The sequence below is a fragment of the Cygnus olor genome, chromosome 3 (genome assembly GCF_009769625.2).
Source record: "Cygnus olor isolate bCygOlo1 chromosome 3, bCygOlo1.pri.v2, whole genome shotgun sequence".
Classification (NCBI taxonomy): domain Eukaryota; kingdom Metazoa; phylum Chordata; class Aves; order Anseriformes; family Anatidae; genus Cygnus; species Cygnus olor.
Window position 1 is genome coordinate 114,747,323 of NC_049171.1, and position 20,965 is coordinate 114,768,287.

At 36.3% G+C, this 20,965-nt stretch overlaps 2 protein-coding genes across 13 annotated transcripts in view; one reads left to right on the plus strand and one right to left on the minus strand.

The window, feature by feature from the left end:
* LOC121066831 (SLX4 interacting protein) overlaps window positions 1–10,860 on the minus strand; it is an 86,927-nt gene extending 76,067 nt beyond the window's left edge. For 6 of the 7 annotated variants that reach the window (XM_040550534.1, XM_040550535.1, XM_040550532.1 and 3 more), the window contains exons 1-3: window positions 10,836–10,860; window positions 9,772–9,952; window positions 5,341–5,398 (exon numbers count right to left, since the gene is read on the minus strand). In XM_040550534.1, the coding sequence (XP_040406468.1) occupies window positions 5,341–5,367 (27 nt within the window). In that variant the 5' untranslated portion in view covers window positions 5,368–5,398; window positions 9,772–9,952; window positions 10,836–10,860. Of the gene's footprint in view, window positions 1–5,340; window positions 5,399–9,771; window positions 9,953–10,835 lie in introns of those variants that run through there. The other variant, XM_040550539.1, reaches the window with a different exon arrangement.
* MKKS (MKKS centrosomal shuttling protein) lies at window positions 10,593–18,409 on the plus strand. 6 transcript variants are annotated; one of them, XM_040550526.1, is made up of 6 exons: window positions 10,593–10,855; window positions 11,806–12,035; window positions 12,965–14,419; window positions 14,938–15,113; window positions 15,814–15,924; window positions 16,366–18,409. In XM_040550526.1, the coding sequence occupies exons 3-6, from the start codon at window positions 13,429–13,431 to the stop codon at window positions 16,801–16,803; spliced, it is 1,716 nt and encodes a 571-aa protein (XP_040406460.1). In that variant the 5' UTR covers window positions 10,593–10,855; window positions 11,806–12,035; window positions 12,965–13,428; the 3' UTR covers window positions 16,804–18,409. The 6 variants fall into 6 exon arrangements, with proteins under 6 accessions (XP_040406460.1, XP_040406461.1, XP_040406458.1 ...); XM_040550527.1 differs by having other exon boundaries at window positions 11,810–12,035; XM_040550524.1 differs by lacking the exon at window positions 10,593–10,855 and adding an exon at window positions 10,865–11,371.
* The last annotated feature ends 2,556 nt before the right edge of the window (window positions 18,410–20,965 follow it).

The window sequence follows — 20,965 nt, forward strand, 5'->3', positions numbered from 1 at the left end:
TTCCTTCTTCACTGCTGGACCAAGGGGTCATGCTGGCAGTACCACCAAGCAGAGAAGCAGAACGGTGGAAGTGAAAAATATGTTGGTGGTGGTCAGAAATAAGGCCTAAGTCAATTGTCACGGAGATAACAACTTCAAATTTATTATGCCTAAAAAAAAAATAATCAGATCACCTGGTATGATGTATGTTTAGAATCATACTACCACCACAGTAGCATAGCGTTCACAATTAGCAAAATCCTCATTTTCTGGCACAACTAGTACTTTTATACTAATCAGATTAATTTATTTCAAATGCCAAAAGAGTAATAGAAGCTGAACCGTCCTTTTACTCCTCATCCAAAATGATCCCTGTGGAAGCAGCATTTCCCCTACTGATGTTTATTCCCCTGGCTTCCCATTCCTTTCCCTTTCTGCTAACACTTTAATGTCTCAGTTCTCCGTCCACTCATCATTTCCTTAAGCTTGAAAATTAATCCTCTGAGGTCAGTCAGGAAACTTCCATTGACTCCAGGAGGCTTAGAATTAGAACATGCACTCACAATTTTCCTCCCCCTTCTACCTCCCAACTTTCTCTTTTCTTTCTTCTGGAACTTATTTACTCATCACCATGGTCATTCCATATCTAATCCCATAAAATTGGGACTGAAATGCACAGTAAGAAAGAAAACTAAATAGATGTCTCTCCATCCTTTATTGTTGCTTCATAATTCCCAATTTAATTCACATTTTCCCACAGGTTCCTTGGTATCTTCTTTAAGACAAGTGTCATATTTTATGCATGCATGTAGAAATTAACACAAACATCACACAAGTGTATGATGGTACTTAATTCCACCTACTTGTATTTATAATTGTTCTAAGCAATATCACTTTAGGAGAACTACATCCCTAGAAAACCACCACTAAATGGTTAACATAGCTATTCCTGAAATCTTAAAGATCTATAAAGCAAGCATAAGAACACACAATACACATCAAATGTAAAATTCAACAACGTTTAATCAGTTGTGAGACCTCTGGTACCATACTTCTAAGATTCAAAATACTTTTACAAATTCTATTTATTCTTAGAAAATTGAATCTTAGCATATTTCTAGTGAAACATTTGCAAGTATTCCAACTACAGCAATTTCACACACATTTCTAAGCTTTGCAACATGGAAAAGGACATCAGAGATACCGCATGTGTTACTTATTTCAACTAAGTGCTCAAAAAAACACAACTTGAACTAGAAAACATTGTTACAGTTTTCAAAACTATTTATGCAAAAAAATCCGTAGTACCAGTCTAGTAACTTTGAACAGTCGCAACATATGAAAAATGTACTTAAACACAAACAGTATTCTTGATTCTTATTCTCCACTTGAAAGCACTCCATTCATGTATCTATGGACTTAATATAGCAGTAAAACACTTTTAATATCCTCCATTATTCATTAGAGGGAAACAGACTACAGAATTAGATTAAAAAATCCTCATCTTTTTTTTTCCCCCTCTCCAAACAATTTTCAAGAGAAAGCAAATATGCCCCTCCTTCTCACAGGGGGCATTTTTAACTTACAGATATTTGATTTGATCAATATTTACAGAAATATCAATCAGCTAATTCAATGGACACACTACACAGAAATATGAGCTTTATTCTGCTTGACCACTTCAATGTCATCTAAGAATCAGAATGAAAGACATACGTGATACGGAAATCTTTGTCAACACACCATCATTGTATAATATTTCAGCTGGTAGCAAGAAAATTAAAGTACACTGGAAAGACCAGAGATACAGTAAGAAGCTTTAGCGTTAGACATCTATTAAGAGATTTAAACATGCATGGAAATACCAAAAAATGAAGTCACAATGGCCCCTCTGAATTAAATCATTCATTTTCTTATTCCAGACCAAACAAAACAGTACCATGAGCAGGTCTGTGCTAAAGACCCTAAAAACAGAATGTATCTTTCCATTTCTCTCTACCTACCCATTAGGGCCTACAATCAACATAATTTGTATGCACACTTTCATGGGGCACTTTAAGATATTTCAAAGACAGATGTTATGATGTGTTTTCTTATAAAGCAACATATAAATGATTTCATTATATTATGGATAATTAAGTAACAGATGCATAAAGAAGCAAAACAAAGGGGAAGATTGACTACATTCCAGTCACACTTATTTTCCTATCCAGTCACATTCAATACCTCTAGCTTTACTCCCAAGAAAGAAAGAAAAATGCTTGCTGCTTCAAAGGAGCTCACAATACAAAGTAAAAAAAGATTTAAGTAGGAAAGACCAAGTAGGGTTTCATATACGCTCCCAGCATACAATAATTTCAACTGATAACAAGGAACACTATAGAAAAATCAATTGCAGAGTGTGCTGGATGACCAGAGGGAACACAAACTATAATTATCTTAAATCTAAGATATACACTAGCAAAGGCCTGCAACTCTGAGATAGAACAGAGGCTCTTAATTTCTGAAAGTAGGAAATGCCAAAGTAAAATAAGCTTCCTTTTGAGTTGAGCTATTGAAGTGTAGTAACAACTTAAAAAGTCTTCAGTGTTTGGCAAATGAACAAACTGCAGAAAACAGTAAATGAAATTTTTCTATTACAGCTATAAAATTTTCTGTATTTAGATTTGCAGTTTCACATGGATAAACTCAATTTACATAATTTTGGAAGAGTAATTCTTTCTAGTTTGTCCAAAGTTTTAAACAAGGCCCTAGTGATATTATTTTTCAAGTCTGTATAGAGTTCATGATTCTGCTTTAAGCCTCACCAATTAAAGTTAAGATTTATTTCTCAGAACAGCAGTAAAATACTTTAGCAACACAGAAAGCTTAATTAAATTTGTATGTCTGATTTTACATATTTAGGAGTATTTTACCATATAGTGCTTTATGAAGTATCAATATTACTTAAAATTGAAAATGGCTGATGAAATTAACCTGTATAAAATATTATCTATTGCACATCACAAAACTATGGCATCCAGCCACTTGGCAAGCAAAGAATGTGTGTTTAGGACTTAACTGTAGTTTCTGTATTAAGGTTTAAAGCAATTTTACTGCATCAATTATTTTATTCCATTCGCTTTTAATTGCCCATAAAAGCAGGCTTAGGAACACCTTTCAAAGATAAGCCAACCCCTCCCTCTACTGGAAACATCTGACCATTACACTGGAGGTACTGAGATCCTGATTTAACGTGCACTTTAAGAAGCAAACCCATTAAAAACATGACAGGTGTTTTCCTCCTAAATTATCTTCAAGTTAGCCAAGACTCAAAAGATGAATTAGCTGCACATTTCAGTCTCTTACCAAAAAGATTAATGTACACATACTTATAAAATGTAAAAATCTAAAATAGAGAACAGAGAAGGCAAGGCATACATGAAACAGATTTTCAGATTCCATAAAATATCCCCATCGATTTCAAACACAAGGAACCTAAAAATAAAAACATACTATGTTCCATACTCTCCCTGCGGAGAAGAGTGGTAATATGTTCTGCGCTTTATTGGAGTATCTTCTGCACAGGGATCTTTCTTGAAAAAATAAAATCATGTAGAAGTTGGGCTGTCTTTCAGAAATGAATTATTCACATTAAATATACAACCAATGAATATAAAGAAGCAAAAATTCACACAGAAGATCCCTGGTCTAAAATACAATGATATGCATCTCTCTAGCCAAAATGAATTCCAATTAGCTTTTTACATATCTGCCTTGAATAAAACGTATCAAATATGCAATGTAAAGTCAATATGAGTTAATTTTCAACATTCTGTGCATGCAAAAATTAATCTTCATTTCTTAAAGGTTAGTGGGAAGAAAATGAAGTTGTATCTCAAAAGCTGTACCTATTATATTGCTTACCTACAAATTCAAGCTCAATGTGAAATGATCCATCTGCTCAGGTGGTGATATTAAAGTACTTAGTGATTACCAGGGTACATACTGAGTAACAGTGAAGTGCCTATGCTGAATCAGCAAACTGTAATAACGCAGGTCAGTAACCAATCATCTTAGGCCTTTTTATCTAGCAAAGATACTTCAACTCATACCACTTGCATTACTATTAATGATATCAAGAGAGATCAGCTGAGAAAAACAATGGCTTTACCCCCTGGTCCTGTTGTTCTCCTGTCAATACACCAGCAGCATATGAAGTCAGCATATCAGATAAAATGAGCTCAAAATCAAAGATATTCCTCCTAACTCCTACCTTAACTGAGAAGTACTGAACAGTATGTCAATAAAGGAGAACATGGAAAAAAATGACATGATAATGTCAATTTAAGGTTTACAATTACATTAAAACAGTAAAAAGATTTAAATAAGTATCCCACTAAATAAGATAACTTTTCCACGGAAAAGAACACAGACTGTACTCCATAGCAAAAAAAAAAATAATAATAATTTTAAAATTGGTCTGCTTGTTAAACAGGTTAGTTACCCACAAAAAAACAAGATTCAACAGCTTCCACAGCCTGATCAGCCAGGAAGATTTTTGTAGCTGTACTCCAAAAAAAAAAAAAAAAAAAAAGTCTCTTCTGTTAAGAAAACTGCTCTAACCATTCAGAAATGCACTACCCCAGATGTACGTGAACAAACAGAAGTAGGAAAGATGGTCCAAAAGAGAAGGCTTCACAATTTTTACTAAGCAATTAGTTTAGCTGTTAATTAATAAACTGATACAGTTATGCTAAAAGAATTACAAAGTGCTATATTTATTAAAGAATGTTTTGAAAAGTGTCACACTTCAGACGTATCACTAAATTTGTTTGCAAAAGAAACCATAACAGCATTTTACCAGATATAAAATAACTAATCCCTGAGAATGGGAAGAGAGGCAAGAAAAGATGAAAATGAAGAGTCATATGTGATAAAAAAAGTTTAAGAAAAATACTGCCCTTAAACCACAAATTCCTAGATTATCTGGGAATTACACAAATAATATTGCAAGACTACAGTACAAGAAGAATCAATGCTAAATTTTATGTCTGGTGGCAAATACTGTTTTATCAAGAATTCACACAGTTTCTAGCTACACAACTAATCACTTTTAGTTACATGACTCTAATATTCAGCCGACCTCAGACACACTGTGCCAGCAATCCAAGAAGTTTGCTTCCAAAGGCAGAAACGTTGATACAAAATATGCTACCAAGACCATAGGCCTGAAGGATGCACCTCTTCATCATTAGCTTTTTAAAACACCGTACAAACATTCTAAGCAGTATCATGAAGTATCTTTTCCTTTTCTTGTTGTGTTTTTGTTTTTTGCCTTTTTTTTTTTTTTTTAAGTGAAAGCTATAACATTCTACTTACCTTAATGACAAATTTGTTGGATGCCATGACTGTTATGACTGTCCAATGTAAACTGGTCCTATAAAATAACAATTAAAAATGATCAGCACTAGGAAAAACTCAGATCTCTATACCAGAATAGAGGGAATATTATTCAACAGGGAATATTTTCAAATCTATTACTCTTTTTCCCCATTATTGCTGCTCTTCGTACTATATTCTCTGCTTTAAGAAACCCAAGGAAACTTGTTCTTTTTTGGAGAATTACTTAGCTGCTTGTCTCAGTTTCTTTAAAGAACTTTATTATCATTCAGACACTAAGCAACAAACATCTGAAATACAAAATTAGAACTATTTTTCAGACCAGTACCAAGGTAGAGACAAAATGACCTTAATTATCCTAAACAACCTTTCAGACAGCAGCAAACTAAACCCGGAATGTTCCTTTACTACTGCCTCAACCTCTGGCCCCCCTGGTCTAACTTCTCTTCCAAAACAATGCCTTCACATAAAATCCATTTGCATAGCTCAAAGAAAGAATAAAGAATAAGAGAGAGAAGAAAAACACACACACAAAATTGAAAAAAGGCCTTGTTTTCAAAGGGGAAAAATAGCAAAACCAAAACCTTAATACATGAAATAATACCAGCACTTGTCAGAGTCCTCAAGTCTAAGTGAAGTTCATCCCCTCCTATCTTGTGGATAATCCACTCCAGTGTAGCTAGGGAGCCCATGACAGGCTGCATATGTCAATGCTCCTACAGGAATAACATCTCTCTCAAATATAATACATCATCGTGCTCTTAACAGGAGTTCAGCAAGGCCAAACTGCAGAAAGCAAATTTCAGAATACAGACACCTATTTGCTATGTACAGTTCTGGTACTCAGGTGTATCAGAGTTTAAACCAGTGGAAGAACAGAGCACATTTTTTTGTTGGTTGTTCTATTTTGGTTTGGGGTTTTGGATTAAAGAAGTTATGGCTTCTGGTTTACTATGTGTTTGTATGTTCATGTAAAATTTTAAACTTTTCATTACATGCATAAAGCATTGTGACCTGAGCATTTTTCTGGTTGCACAAATGTAAAGTGAATTTCAGACATCCTCTTGCTTATCCCAAACAGGATTTAGTCAGCTTAATTTGGCATAGTCAGTGAGAAGTATTCATCTGCACAGATCCTGACCCTGACCAGGGCCATTCCAGATAACTTAGGAGGTGTTAATTCATGCTGGAAGCTAAACCCACTCTCCTCCCTTGGGTACAAGAGGAAAGCTCTAGTTAATCACTAAGACTTTTTTTCCTTAGAAGAACACTGTAACTCACTCAAATGACTACAGCCTTCAAGTAGACTTGCAAAGCAAGCCACAACTCTTGTCACCTGTCAAATTCATTTAAGTTTTTTAACTGCCTTTTTCCTACCTGACAACAATTACGATCACTACACTGAAAATACTGGAGAAGTTCATCACTCTCCACATAAACGGGAGCTAAACATTCACTTATCAAAAGGCAGCAAATTATGTGAAATCAGTGAAAGCCTTTCCATCTAGCCCCACGATGCTAGAATTCAGAACAGACATGGGATAGGCCCAATGGTACCAAATTAATAGCTACAAACACCAGAGAATAAAAAATTAAGATACATTCTTTTTTTCACACAGGATAGGACCAAAGGCATCAGACAAGGGATAGATGGGGATTGGACAGAAAACCAAGTGATCGTAAGTACATCTATATTGGCAGAAAATAAGAACCAGTAAGACAGCTCAAGCTTCAAAATCAAGAAAAAAAGCAAGCGTCTGTATCTGGCACCTGCAACAGACAAACTGCAACAGAAATTACGCTGAGAACAGAGCTGACTTTTACATTCTAAAGTTTCCTAAAGGAGTAGTCTCTTAACACGCTAGAGGAATCTGATCTTTTTTTAAGAGATAGTACAGAAAAAAGAGTAAGAATGCAGGCATATGTACCCACTTCCCACTGCATAGTTCCAGTTACTGTAAAACATTGTGACAGAGCTGTCAAAACTTCAGGACGCAAGTCAGGTTGGTGATATCTTTCTCTGTCAGGCACTACACTTAAAAATGCAGTCATTATCCTTATTTAGCTTTAAAAAAAAAGGCAAAACAAGATAAAGACCAACTTAAGAACAAGCATAGCACAGATAATTTTGATCTTAAGATCCAACCACAATTATTTTGAATTAGATAATCACTTCTCAGCAGTGCTTTCATTCCAAATATCCAAATGCCGAGACCTGACACCTCAGAACAACTACATGAAAAAGTGAAAGCTGCAAGGGTGCAATTCCATATACTGGCTCAATGAAAACTTCCAGTTACTTCAATAATTTGTTTATACATCATGTCAATATCCAAGCAGTAAGAAACAGAAATAGTAAATGCATTGTAAACAGTGAGAAATAACACAGTTACAGTAACAACAGGTTTAAGAATGAGTTTGAACTGAGAGCCATTCCGCAAGTAACTACTGAAAATAAACTTCAATATAGCTAATAAGACATTTTTACTATGTTCTGAAAAAGCTCAAAGTTAGAGGAATTGTATCTACTGCAACTCATCAGCTCCATAGTAATACTAAATAGCAAGTAATAAAGAGCAAAGTGAATTTTCAAATAATGCTCACACACACAGAACCTGGAATACCACGCCATGAAACGCAAGACTATCATCCTCCCCTGCACAAAACAGCCCTAAAATCTTTACTACCTTATCACGTAAATTCTGTCAACGTTACTGATAGCAAGTTTCAGAAACAGCATAGGGAACGGTGCTCTTGATCACTTACAATATCATATTTTTCAATTCAGTCTGGTAGTAAGATGCTACTTCACTTTGGAAGTAAATGTAGCGGAACTACTGTAAGAATCTTAGTAGGAGATAAAATCTAGTAATTCTTGAAACAGCAGCTGCTAGAACTAGGACAGATTGAAGCTAAAAGGAAATGGCATCCACCAAAACAAAAAACAATTGTGTTTCTCAATGTCTTTTAATGGTACAAAACATTATACTCTTGGTGTTCAAGAACTCCAAGAAAGGACTACCCCCCCACACAGAAAAATGAAAAGCAGGTAATAAGATGCATCACAGCCCTTCCCAAACAGCACAAAACCTGGATATTTATGGCTTATCAGATTCTCTGTAGAAAACAACAAAAAAAATCTGGTCTCCAAATTTGAAGCAGCATCGCAGATTATTTTTTTTTTTTAATTTTAGTGAAAGGTGAGTATCTATAGCTTTGTTAACAATCCCTCCATCTTGTCCCCAAAACCAAAAAGAAAAAAAATAAAAATAGATAGAAAAACAGTAGGCAAAAACTACCAAAAAAAGAAGAGTGATAATTGCTATAGATAGTTTCTTTAATTAAATTTAGAATTACAATTTGCTGTGGAGCACGCCATCAACAAAGAGCTCCTACAACAGCAAAGATAATATTAGCAAACCTAACATTGACATGGAATTAACTATACCTTGCATTACGGTAACCAAAAGGCTAACAACGATAGAACACAAGGTACATTCCCTAATCTACCTAGGTGGTACACCATTTCTGAGCTGTGTATGGCACAAATTTCACAATGGTGCTGTAGGTTTGTGAACTCAAGAACTATATCTTGACTGGTAATGTTTTATCACTAATCTTTACAGTAGCAATGATATGAAGAAGAGTTGAAACAAAATATGCCAGAGTATCATCTCCTCCCCAAATGTTCATGTCTTGCTTGAAAACAAATTAGAAATGCGTGTTTATCATCTAAATTATTCTGGCATTAGCAACCTCTTTTACGTAGAAATTTGCCACCCACCAACAACGCTACTGTGACAAGGACCATTAAAAGAAAGAAACCATTTCCAAAACTAATTTACAAAGCAATAGAAGAAACAAAACCAAAATACCAATATTCAGAAATCAGGAAAAAAAAATCAGTTCTACAAGAAAAGATGCTAACGCTCCTCAAAATACGTTATCTTCCACACTGCAAAACAAGAGACTGAGATCTACTATGATTGCTGCTATTTGGCGACAAAATCTGTTTAATGGAATATCAGATATTTCACAAACTAATGCAAGCCTGAAAATGAAACTATGCATAAGGAAACATGAAGACAACCATAAGACAGAAAAGCTACTCTCAGAAATTATAGTCTTAAAAATAAAGCCAATAAGTTTTCGTGTGTTGTTGGTAGTATTTTAACACCTAAATTTTTAATGGACAGCCTCAAAAGTGAAAAAAAAATAAAGCTCTAGAATTAAACATATAGGTTCCTGGTAGCAAGAATGATGTATATTTCAAAAATGATGTAGCAGAATATCTTTCTTTCTGAAATTTGAGGTTAAGTGGAATGGTAGACACTCAGAAGAACTGAGGAAACAGGGCTTCCCAGAAAGCAAGCTAAAGTATTTTCAGTCAGCTGATGAACACCATCTTACCTTAGCAAAGAAGGGACTGCCAGTGCTGAAGCAATTTGGAATTCAGTAGAGATAAGGAACTGAAAATTCCTGCCACACCTGCCCACTTGAAAATACAGCAGCTTCTAACACAACAGCTGCAAACTGTTCACACTCTGCCCATCTTTGGGTGCCTTTACCACATGTGGGGAGAAGCAGGCACCTGAAAAAGACAAAAACAAAAACACTAATTGAGGACCTCTCTAAGAGTAGTCAATAGTAACCGTTTTTTATAAAAGAATAAAATTAACCTTCATGATATATATTTTTTTCTGAACTCAGAGTTTAGATATCAGACAGTGAGTGCTGTCCAGTGCAGACTCAAGCTCTTTCAGTCAGTTTCTGAGCTCCGATCCTACACCTCAGGTCACTGAGTGGTGACACTGAGCAATACACATACTTAGTAAAGCATTTCTACATCTGGAGGAACACAGCAGCATCTTTAGGTTTTGTTGTCTCAGGAATTTCAGGCCCACCATAGCCTTTTTTCCACTTAACCATTGGAAAATGGTATTCCAAAAAGTTTATTTTAGCTCATTGTTATCTAAACATTTTCAGAGCACAATACATTGCAATAACATTACGCTTTCACTAAACAAGTGTTGTGATTTAAGGGAAATGAAAGAAACATGAGAGTGGCCAATTACAGGCAGGTACTGGTTGTTATCCTTTTGCATAGCTGAGTGAAGTACCAGCTACTCCAGATTTTATTTATTTTTTATAAAGCGTTACACTCCCTTCTGTGTAGAGATTAAAACTTAAATTTGTCTTAATTTAAAAACAATTTTTAAAAACCTGCCTTTTGGCTGCAATAATAAGCTCTGCAGTTCTGCACAAACAAAATAATAATAATAAAAAGACAAGTATGATAGAAGATAGTGACATGATATAGTGATAGTGACAGCAAGAGTACAGGGAAAGCAGAGAAGCATGAGTACAGGAAAGTGCAGAATAAGACAAGCAGCCAGGGCGTTTGGAGAAGCAGTCAGGGAACTGAGGCAAGGACGATTTCGTGAATGTGTTTTGGTGAGGATACCAGCGTCTACCTGCACGAAGGCTCAGCCAGGTGAGCGAAGGAGTGATGCAGAGTGACTGCAGCCGGAGCGGGGCAAAGCTGAGGTGTTTTTTTTTTAAAAGCCTGGGTGATGCTTCACAGGGCGGCGCCTGACGGACGCGCGGCGGCAGCCGGCCGCCGCCCCTCCGCAAACCACCGCCTGGCACCTTGGTTTCTAGAGAAAAACTAAGAAAAGCGGTGACCGGCGGAGCAGAGCTGCCGAGCCATGCGGGCACCACACCACCAGCCCCTAACGGTTCTAACGCCTCCCCTGCCCCCAAGCAAGACGTCCGCCGAGCGCGAGCTTCTTCTCCCCTATCCAAAATGGCCGCCAGGTGTAGCCGCTGCCCGCCCAGCGTTGCCCGAACGCAAAATGGCGGCTGGGGGGGGTAGTGGCCGGACGGGGCTCGGTAGAAGGCTGGTCACGTGGAGAGGGGCTGGCCAATGGCAGGCGGGGAGAAGGACGCCGCCGCGCGCAGGTCGTTCCCGGCCGGTGGGAGCTCGAACGCGTGGCACCGGGAGCCTGAGGTGCTGGGGGGGGGGGCGCTGAGGCGAGTCGGGGGCAGCCGGGCTTGGGGCGGATACTCTTATTTTTTTTAGCTGGGGGGAATAGCGTGTTTTAAAACTGCTTTGTGTTGGCTTCCTCTTCAAATATTTGCGGTTTGAAGCGGTAACGTGTGTAGATTAGGTAAACGTAACAAAGTAACGAAGCTTTATTAAGATTTAGCATCCTGAAACTTGAAGCAGAAATAGCAATTAAAGTTTCAAGATGCCTGAACTGAGGTTGTTTTTAAAGCCTTTTTATTTCCTGAAGATCACAAAGTAAGGCTTTCTTGTATCATTTTGTTTTAATCATGGGCTGCACTGTAATTAAAGATATTAACGTTCAGGTTTATCTGTTCTGTGCTGTTAGAAGAGAAAGGATTTGTGGAATATCTTTAAAATAAACTGTCTTTACCTAGGTAGATGCCACTTTACAATGGGCCTTAAAACCTTCTGGAAGAGCTACAAAGTCCTGATTGTTATGGGAGCTGGCCTTGGGCTGGTGCACTGGGGGTGGTTTCACATCAAGTCCAGCCCCATCTTCCAAGTGAAGACAGAGGACTTTGTGCCAGAACCTGCGATTGTGGCATATGTGATGCAAAAAGATAACAAAAATAAAGAAAAGTAGCTTTAGTGCTATTTGTTGTAGGTAAGTTTCCTAGTTAGTTGTCTGCGTTGAGGCAGGTGATGAGTCAAATGAGTTTTCTAACAGATGCAGTTTTCTAGAGTTTTTTATTCTTTTGCAGCTGAGTTAACATGGTAGTTACATACACCCAAAAATTGCATCATGTATCTTCGCAAACTGCTGTTAAATCCTGTGTAATAAGATGAATTGAGTTATGCTATTACAGGACTTAAATTTGTTTTAGAAACCAGCCCCGTCGCTTTTCAAGACAATAGTCAAATTCCTGTGACTGACTTGGTCTATAATAGCATCTTCTCAGGTTCAAAACTGCTCAGAAATTATTGTGACTTTACATAGAGTAATATGTTTTGTTGTTAATAGCAATACTGATTACAATATCAAAAGAATGGTTAAGTATGAGAGAAGTCTAAATACAGCAGAGATTATGTATAAATGTAAACAAATACATATTTAAATTCTGAAGTGTTTAAGAGCTTAAAAAAAAGGTATGCAAGATGTCTTTCAGAGGCTTCTTAAAAGTTGGTTGAACATTAAGTGCTTTTGTTTCTGAAGTAGTTCCTTGGGAAGCAATGCTGAGCATTCCAGTTCTTTTGTTCTTGTGTTAAAACAGCTTAACATCGACATCGCTATGATGCTAATATGATACTATGTGATACACTATGATACTTTCATGCATTTCAGTGCAGTTTATAGTAGCCTGCTATTTATTGACCTACAAGTAAAACAGTATAAATCTGGAGGTCAGAATTGAAGATAATAACAAAAATGTAGTTTGTGTACTGCATGCTTATATATAATATTAATGTGTATTCTCAAATAGCATTATAGATTGGTATTTGTCCTTAAGTGATGTTGTGTGGAAAAAAGTAGAAGATCAAGCTATGTGATATTGTCAGAAGATTATGCTAATGCCTTTCTGTTTTTTGTTGTAGATATAAATAGCTTTGAAGATTTTTTCACCTGTGAGTGTTGCCAGAAGAAGAGATGAGGAAAGCTAGCTGGAGTAGAAAGAACATTCTGCTTGTGGCAGGACTGTCATTTATAGGTGTCCATTTTGGAACCATGCTTGTAAACTTTGTTGCAAAAAAATCTGTTCGATCACATTCAGAAACTAAAAAAGATGATCGTTGTGAATGAAATAGCTTATTGTTGTCATTATATATAAATTTCACAATTTAAGTCTCATTTTAAGAGATGGATCCTGAGCAGATAATCAAATGTATTTATCATACTGTTTCACATTGAAAATAGTAATCCTTGGCTACAAAGAATAAAATGTAGTAATTTGAATTTAATGTACTGTGAATTAAATTTTGAATTTAAAGTGCTGTGAATTCTAGATCCAAGTAAAAACAAAATCTGATTTGGAGGCCAGAATTAAAATGTTAATTTGAAAATGTCTCGTCTTGAAGCTAAAAAGCCTTCATTATTTATTAGTGACCCTTTAAGTAAAGATACAGTTAGCCAGTCACTGTCTCTGTTAAATAGGATATTAAAATCTTGCTATGGTCCTGCTGGTAGACTTAAGCAACTCCACAATGGTGTAGGAGGCTATGTATGTATAACTTCACAATCTTCAGCCATACTTGGCCGTGTTTCTGTCAGCCATCCTGTGTTAAAGGTTTTAACAGCCTCTGTACAGAACCACATAGCACGCTTCAGTGACTGTGGCTTATTTACTGCTATTCTTTGCTGTAGCTTGATTGAAAACTTTAAAAGCCTACATGTTCCATCTTGCACAGTCATTAAAATAAGCAAACATCTTTTGAGTTTGTGTACTGACTACCTCAAATCTGAGGCCTGTGGTTGCCGAGTATCTGTGGATTTTAGCAATCTCAAGACTCTTCTTTGTTTGGCACGCAGCATATTAACAAGCAAACCCACTTGCATGCTTAATGCAACAGAAGCTGATCATCTCACCATGCTAATAGTAAAGGCTTTCATGTTTACTATTCCGTGTCATGTTGAAACTAAAGCTGTTTTAGGAAAGTGTGTAACAGTGCCTGTGAAAGGTAGAAGAGTTCTGGATTCTACAGTTCTTCCTGGACTACTGATAGAAACACCAGAAATTCAATTTGCAAAACTACTTTCTGTCAAAAGAATTTCTTCTGACACTATCAAGATAGCACTTTTCTGTGTGTCCATGTCAGGAGACCTCTTCAACCCTGAAGAAGGAATGATAACAGTCCATCACAGAATTTCTCTAGAAATGTCAGAGCTGAATCAGTTGCTTAATGTAGGAAAGCAGCTGGTTAATGATGAGGTGGGCCTTGTAGTGTGCCAGAAAGTTATCCATCCATTGTTGAAACAGTATCTTAACGAGAATCAAGTCATGGCTGTGGACAGAGCTGGGCTATCTGTGATGGAACCTCTGAGTCAAATGACAGGTAAGGAGCAAGTTTTCTGCACTAAGTTGTTAGCCCTAATGTTAGTCTTGTAACGAAAACCTACCTAGGTTGCTGTCATTGCAGAGCGGGGATTCTCTTTATTTCTGTCTCTCCTGTCTTAGCAGCAGAGCAAGTGTTTCAAACCAGAAAGTGCTCCTTTCTTGTCTGAAAGCAATTCAAGTGACTGGCTAGCTGCAATGGCGACATACCGCACAGGTGATCACTGGTTGCTCCTTGAGTATCTAATTCTAGCAACCATTTGCAGATGTAGATTATTTTCAAACTCCTTTCTAATGAGAGTAATAAGGTTACCTATTATCTTAAACTAAAACTAAATCTTGCACTTTGAAAATGTTCTGGTTTCTGCTTGCAATTTCCTCTTTGGTCACAAATGTTAGATATTGAACATAATTTAAAAAGCCAAGAGGGGGAAAAATGTTCATGCTTTATGAAACGCAACAGGCATCTGTTCTGAGGACATTAATACATGCTGTTCTCTACTTTTCTTAATTGGGCAGGTTCCAAGCCTATAGCTTCCATACATTCGTTTTCTCCCAGTTGTTACGGAAGTTTGAAGGATGTGTGCACTAAGAGTTTTGGCTCAAAACATTTTGTCCATCTAATTCCCAATGACACAGTTGTCTGCAGCTTGGTACTCTGTAACAGAAATGAAACGGCGTGGGATGAACTGAAGGTGGGCACGTTTTCTTGAAATATTTCTTGAAAAAGTCATGTTTTTAGTGGAAAAAATAAAGGGAAAAGAAAAGTATAAATACAGTGATTTTAAAAAATATTTGGTTCCCAAATGAAACTTAGTTAGATTTAAGGAAATAGCTTCAAAAAAGTGATTTAGAAACTCCATTGTTTCCAGACTTTCAAAATCTTTGGAGTGCTTGTGTTCCTTTAACACCTCTATTTTAATGCTGGAAGTTGTTCAGAGAGAAATTTTTCACCTGTTCTTAAAGCCAGTGCTAGGTAAATGTTTTCATTCTCATGCTTGGTTAATGGGAGCTCAAAGTAAAAATTGCCCATCGAAAGGTCACCAGCAATGCCTGCAAGGCTAGTCAAGCATAGTTCTCCATTGAATAGTTACTCTAAAAATGGTGTTGATATTGGTTGACTTTCTAAGTCAGCTTTGCAAAAAGGAATAAAATATAGCATTTTTCCTGTTCTTCCATATGGAGTGTGGACAAATAAAGACTATTTTTCAGTTATTAGCATGGTTTTGGAAGTGACATGGCAAGTTTATATTCACACCATTCAAATTTATGAAGTCTCTCCCAAGAATTACTAAAAATCTTTATTCCAGTAGGTATTGCTTGTTTTTTTTAAAGTTTGGGGGGGAAATCTTATTTATTATGGTATGTGTAACAAAAAATTCGTATGGTTTTCAGCGTGCCTGTGAAACTGCAGAGCATGTGTTACAGTTAACAATTAAGGAACCCTTGGCTTTGTTAGGAGGCGGCTGTACAGAAAGTCACTTGGCTTCATATATAAGATACAAGGTATGTTTAAGATGAGGTTTTTTTAAAGCTGGTTAATATAGCTAGGAAGCAAAACTTTTTGTAGAATTACTGTTACGGTTTGCACTTGTCATTTGTAGGTTAATGTTGCACTTCTGTATAACCTCATAAAACAAAGGGGTGTTTTTGAAGCACTCTGCTAGGGGCATCTTTTTCAGAGTTTAATACTGTATTTGTACTTGTTAATGTTTCTTTAGGTATCTATAATAGTGTTTAAGTGTTAAAGTAAAAATTAAGTTGTTTTTATTGAGTGATAATCTGCAGAACTCAGCTTTGATATGTCTAGAAATTTTTTCTGTCAGAATAATCTAACAATTTTTCTGTTAAGGCTGAACCATCTTTAAAAATAACAGCACTTCAAATGTTTGACTAAAGCTATTTCTGTAAAACTGTTCTAATTTTTTCTTGCTTTTGTTTTTTTAGACTTGTAGTCCGTCTACTAGCAGCTTTAAAGATGCAGATTGTTCTCAGACACAATACCAGTTGATTGCTGATGCTTTTTGCCGCTCCCTGGAGTCTGTAGCTTGCTCTCTGAGTCATGATGATGAAATTCTCACAGACGCGGTTTATGGACACTGTTGGCTTGTCCCATCAGGTTTTCCCTCTGTCTCTAATTGGTCAGATTTACTCTCAAAATGTGGCTGCGGAATTAACAGTAATACTCAGAATCTCAACTGGAGGCTTTTGCAACCCCACTTTGGCTCTCCAACTATACAGAGCCGCCCAAAAGAGCCTTCAGTAGATGCTGCTGACTTGCTGACACTGGACTGTTTTGCTGCAAAGTACAGTGGCCTACAAGTAGCTGTGGAGACAGCCAATCTGATTTTGGATCTCTCATGCATAATTGAAGATCAAAATTAGCTCTATGATATGAATTGTGTTGCACAGTGAGATACTTAATCATAGAATCACAGAATGGTTTGGGTTGGAAGGGAACATAAAGCCCATCTAATTCCAACCCCCTGCCATGGGCAGGGACACCTCCCACTAGAGCAGGTTGCCCAAAGCCCCATCCAAGCTGGCCTTGAACACTGCAAGGGAAGGGGCATCCACAACTTTCTCAGCAACCTGTTGCAGTGCCTCACCACCCTCATAGTAAAGAATGTCTTCAACTCTAATCTAAATCTACCCTGTTTTTAGTTTAAAGCCATTCGCCCTTGTCCTATCACTACACTCCCTAACAAAGAGTCCCTCTCCTGCTTTCCTGTAGGCCCCTGTTAGGTGTTGGAAAGTCACTATAAGGGTCTAAAAAGTAATTATATTTGAAAGCAGAGTAATGTATAACATGTTAAGGTACTTAGAAACGGTTAGAGTATGAACAACAGACAGAAATTAAGTCTGTCAGCTATTAAGTACTCTTCTGATTGTTAAGCTACTGACATATAGCATTTTCAAATGTTTAACATGGTAGAAATTGTGAAATGATAAGCCAAATATTCAGTGAGTCACAGCAACATGACTTACAAGTATTCAAATAGGTATATTCAGAAGAGCGAACTACACTTCAAAAATTGCATTTCTCGTGTCCTTCTAGGAGATTTGAATGTTCTGCTTCAGTAAATAAAATGCTAAATTGAAGGAGGCTGTCTGATGTTCTTGCTGTATTATGCAAAGTGTTAGATGTTTCTGTAGACTCTGGCCTCTTCAAAGGAATGGGGAAAATGGATTTACTTGTTGAGGAAAATATGTTATGGATTAGAATTTATGTCGTCTCAGCAAAAGCTTTACATAGATTTTTGTACTGCAGCAAGATGTTATCACTAGTATTTTTAATTTTCTAAGTAAAAAGAGAAGGGTTTCCTTAGCAAATACCTTGAGCAACTTATTGTCAGATTCTGCTCTGAAGTACCTTTTCCTGTACTTGGTTTCTAAATTGCTGGAAGACTTTCAATTCATATATAATTTATTTAGTAAGTTGTTAAAAATCAACCTGAAGATCTTAAGGTAGCAGGTAATGGAAAATTTAAAAAGAAATGGCAGACTGACTGACTTGGGGGGAAGCTTTTTTTGTACAGTGGACCCTGATTGCTTTCTGTGGAATACAGGAAAGTTTATAAATGCTTCTATTATATAAGTAAAGATGCAAGAATGTCCCAGTTACCATTCACTTAACTCTTTGCATATAGTTTCTTTTAATGAACTAAGGCTTTAAGCTGCACAGACATGTTTTGCTCTTTAAATAAGGCTTACACTGAATGAAACTTTCCCATTTTCAGCATGCATGCAAGATCAAAAGAGGTGTTATAGTTTCTTAAATTAATTTTCTTTATCCCTTTTCTCCTTCCTCCTTGTTTTCCATCACAAGGGGCAAATTATTCACAACATGCTTTTCCAGAAAACAGAGTTACGTAGTCTGCTTATGTTTCCTCATCTCCTAAGTTTTTAATTTATGTACTGAGTATAAACAGTGAAATTGTCTTGTGTAACTCAGTTTTGAAAGGTGTAATTAAATACAGATCTTTCCAGACCTCTTGTACAAAGTCCTTTTCATTTCTAGGAACATGAATGCCTTTATCACTGGGGGGAAAAACAAGTTGTTTAAATTTCTGTATCTTTTTATGTCCTGAAAGGATTGTTTCAGTGCTATAAGGCACTTAGAAGGCACCTGGGAATTTGTGGAAGAATGTTACAAGGGATATTCACATCTCAGTCCTCAAATATGCTATGAAAAATACCAAAAAATCACAAATAATGAGGCTAAATGATGGTGTATATCTGAAAGCACAGAAGAATCTTGGTGTTGCTTCATCCAATTGAGTCTCTAACTCAGTACTGAATTAAAGTATTTTACTTTAATAGCAGCTTGTTATGCAGTGCAAAATGTTTAGTTGACTGCAGCTGTGAAGTGAAAATTAAAACATTTAAGTAGAAGTAGTTCCTGGTATCCTTTTGCTTTGGTATCTGAAGATAAGTTCAGAGCCCCTATCATACAGTTGTTAGCTGTGATTCTAATCCCCACCAATTTAAAAAGCACATTAGAAAATTGTGGAAGCACTAGGAAAACCTAAAATGTGGTATGTCATTGGCTAAAATACTTTAATAAAAGCATAAGAAAGTGTAAACTTCATAGTGAAGATCTTAAGTTAAATTTTGGTTTTTGATGACTAGATAAAAATTCATTTATACCTGAACCAAAGATTGTTTCATATATTAATATAGTCTTAATAAAAAGTAATTTTTCTCCCAATGTGACAAACATAAATAAGCACCTGGCACTGCTTTTTATGGGCAGTGCATGCTCAGTTCTCAGTTGTGCTGGATTCTTCCTGTACCTTCAGAAGTTTAGTTAGCCTACTTTTAACAGGTAATATACGAGGAATGCAACTTCAGATATTGTTTAAAATTCAAGTAAATTAAACTTTAATTCTCAAACCAAGAGCAGCATAAAATTAACTTTGCTAAACTCCAATGTTTCTTGATGAAACACAGATGTAAAAATGGCATTCCCTAACTCTCCCCCCATGTTTTTGGGTTGGCAAAATGAAATATCACCAGTTCAATGTCTTCTGAGAAGACACTGTGGTTTTATTCCTGCTCTCCTTGGAATTTAAAGTTTGTTCAGTGGGAGAAATTAGCATTTACATGGGTATTATTAAAAGGCTAGTGTTTTCTGATTGTGACCTCTTTTTTTCTGTTGACCTCTGCAGAGTGCTCAGAGGTTTTTAATTTTAATAATTCTGCTGATAATGCGCGAGGAGGTACATTCATCTTCAGCGTTCTCAGCTGTGCTAGTGCTCATAGCCTAGCACAAGCTAAAAGTGCTGATGATATAATCACTCAGGTCAGCAAGTTTAAGATACCAATTTAATGTAGTTGCTTCTCAATTCGGTATTTTAGTTTGTTTGGTATTGAAAACTTCAAAGTGAATAAGACCTGAAAGGCTGAGTAATTTAGGGATATTTACTATTTCTATTACTGCATCCTATTTCAAGTAGACACCATTAAACATTGACGTTTTGACTTTGGCTAGTAATATGACAAACCTGTTCTTCACTGATTCTGCTACTATTTGCAAATTTTTAGAGTAATAACTGGTCCATATCTTTTTTTTTTTTTTTTTCTGTTGATTTTCCTATCTGTAAAACAGAATTGGAGATGATGCTTTTTAAGGCATGGAGACTAGTGGGTGAAGTGTTTTAAGTAAGATCCAAATGCTGAAGTAAGGAACTATTTGATTAAGGGGAACAAAGAAACAGGTTTTTCAAAACAAATTTAGATCCTTACTAAAAGAATATGCTCTGCGTTTGTTTTGGACCAGATCTTCATGTGATGCTAAGTGGTGTAGATCCTTGAAGGTAGGGTAAAAACAAATTTATGAGTTCAGGAAACTTAACCTTACTCTACCAATAGCACAACACGGATATTTCAGAAGTATTTTGGCATTTCTAGGCTAATCAGCCATTACAGTTTTTGATCTTTACCTATAAAGGAAGAGTATCTATTGTTGCCCAGGTTTGTAAGAAAAATACTGGTTGGAATGTCACAAGCACAGCAGAGTATGTGCAAATAGTTTATCGATATTGTTCCAAAACTGAACTTTTTAAATTTTACTAGTGCTCTTAGTTTGCTGCGCTGAATAGCAAAATGTAGTATTTGTTACATTTTCAGCAGTGCCACGTGAAGCGAGTCATGTAAGTACTACACTGTTCAATCTCAGAAAAGTCAATGTCATAGCAAGAACTTTTTTTTAAACTGGATTTGCATTTACTACCATTCTGAAGATGCAGAAATAGTCATTTTATTGCAAAGAGACTGCATCCAACACACTTATAATCTGTGTAGACAGGCTTTTTGAGAATGCAGTTGATAATAATTTTATAATGATTTTTTCAAGGTTTTTAGTACTTTTTACCTGTAAATGTTAATATGATTTTTTTCCACTTGCTTACCAGCAAAGACAAGTTGCACAGTACTTGATAAACAAGCTTCTGGCCAGTAAGACTGTATTCTTAAATTCTCAGTTAAGAAATATCTTTGCTTTTTGTCTATATACTTTGTCCTGTATAAATTAGCCATACGTAGT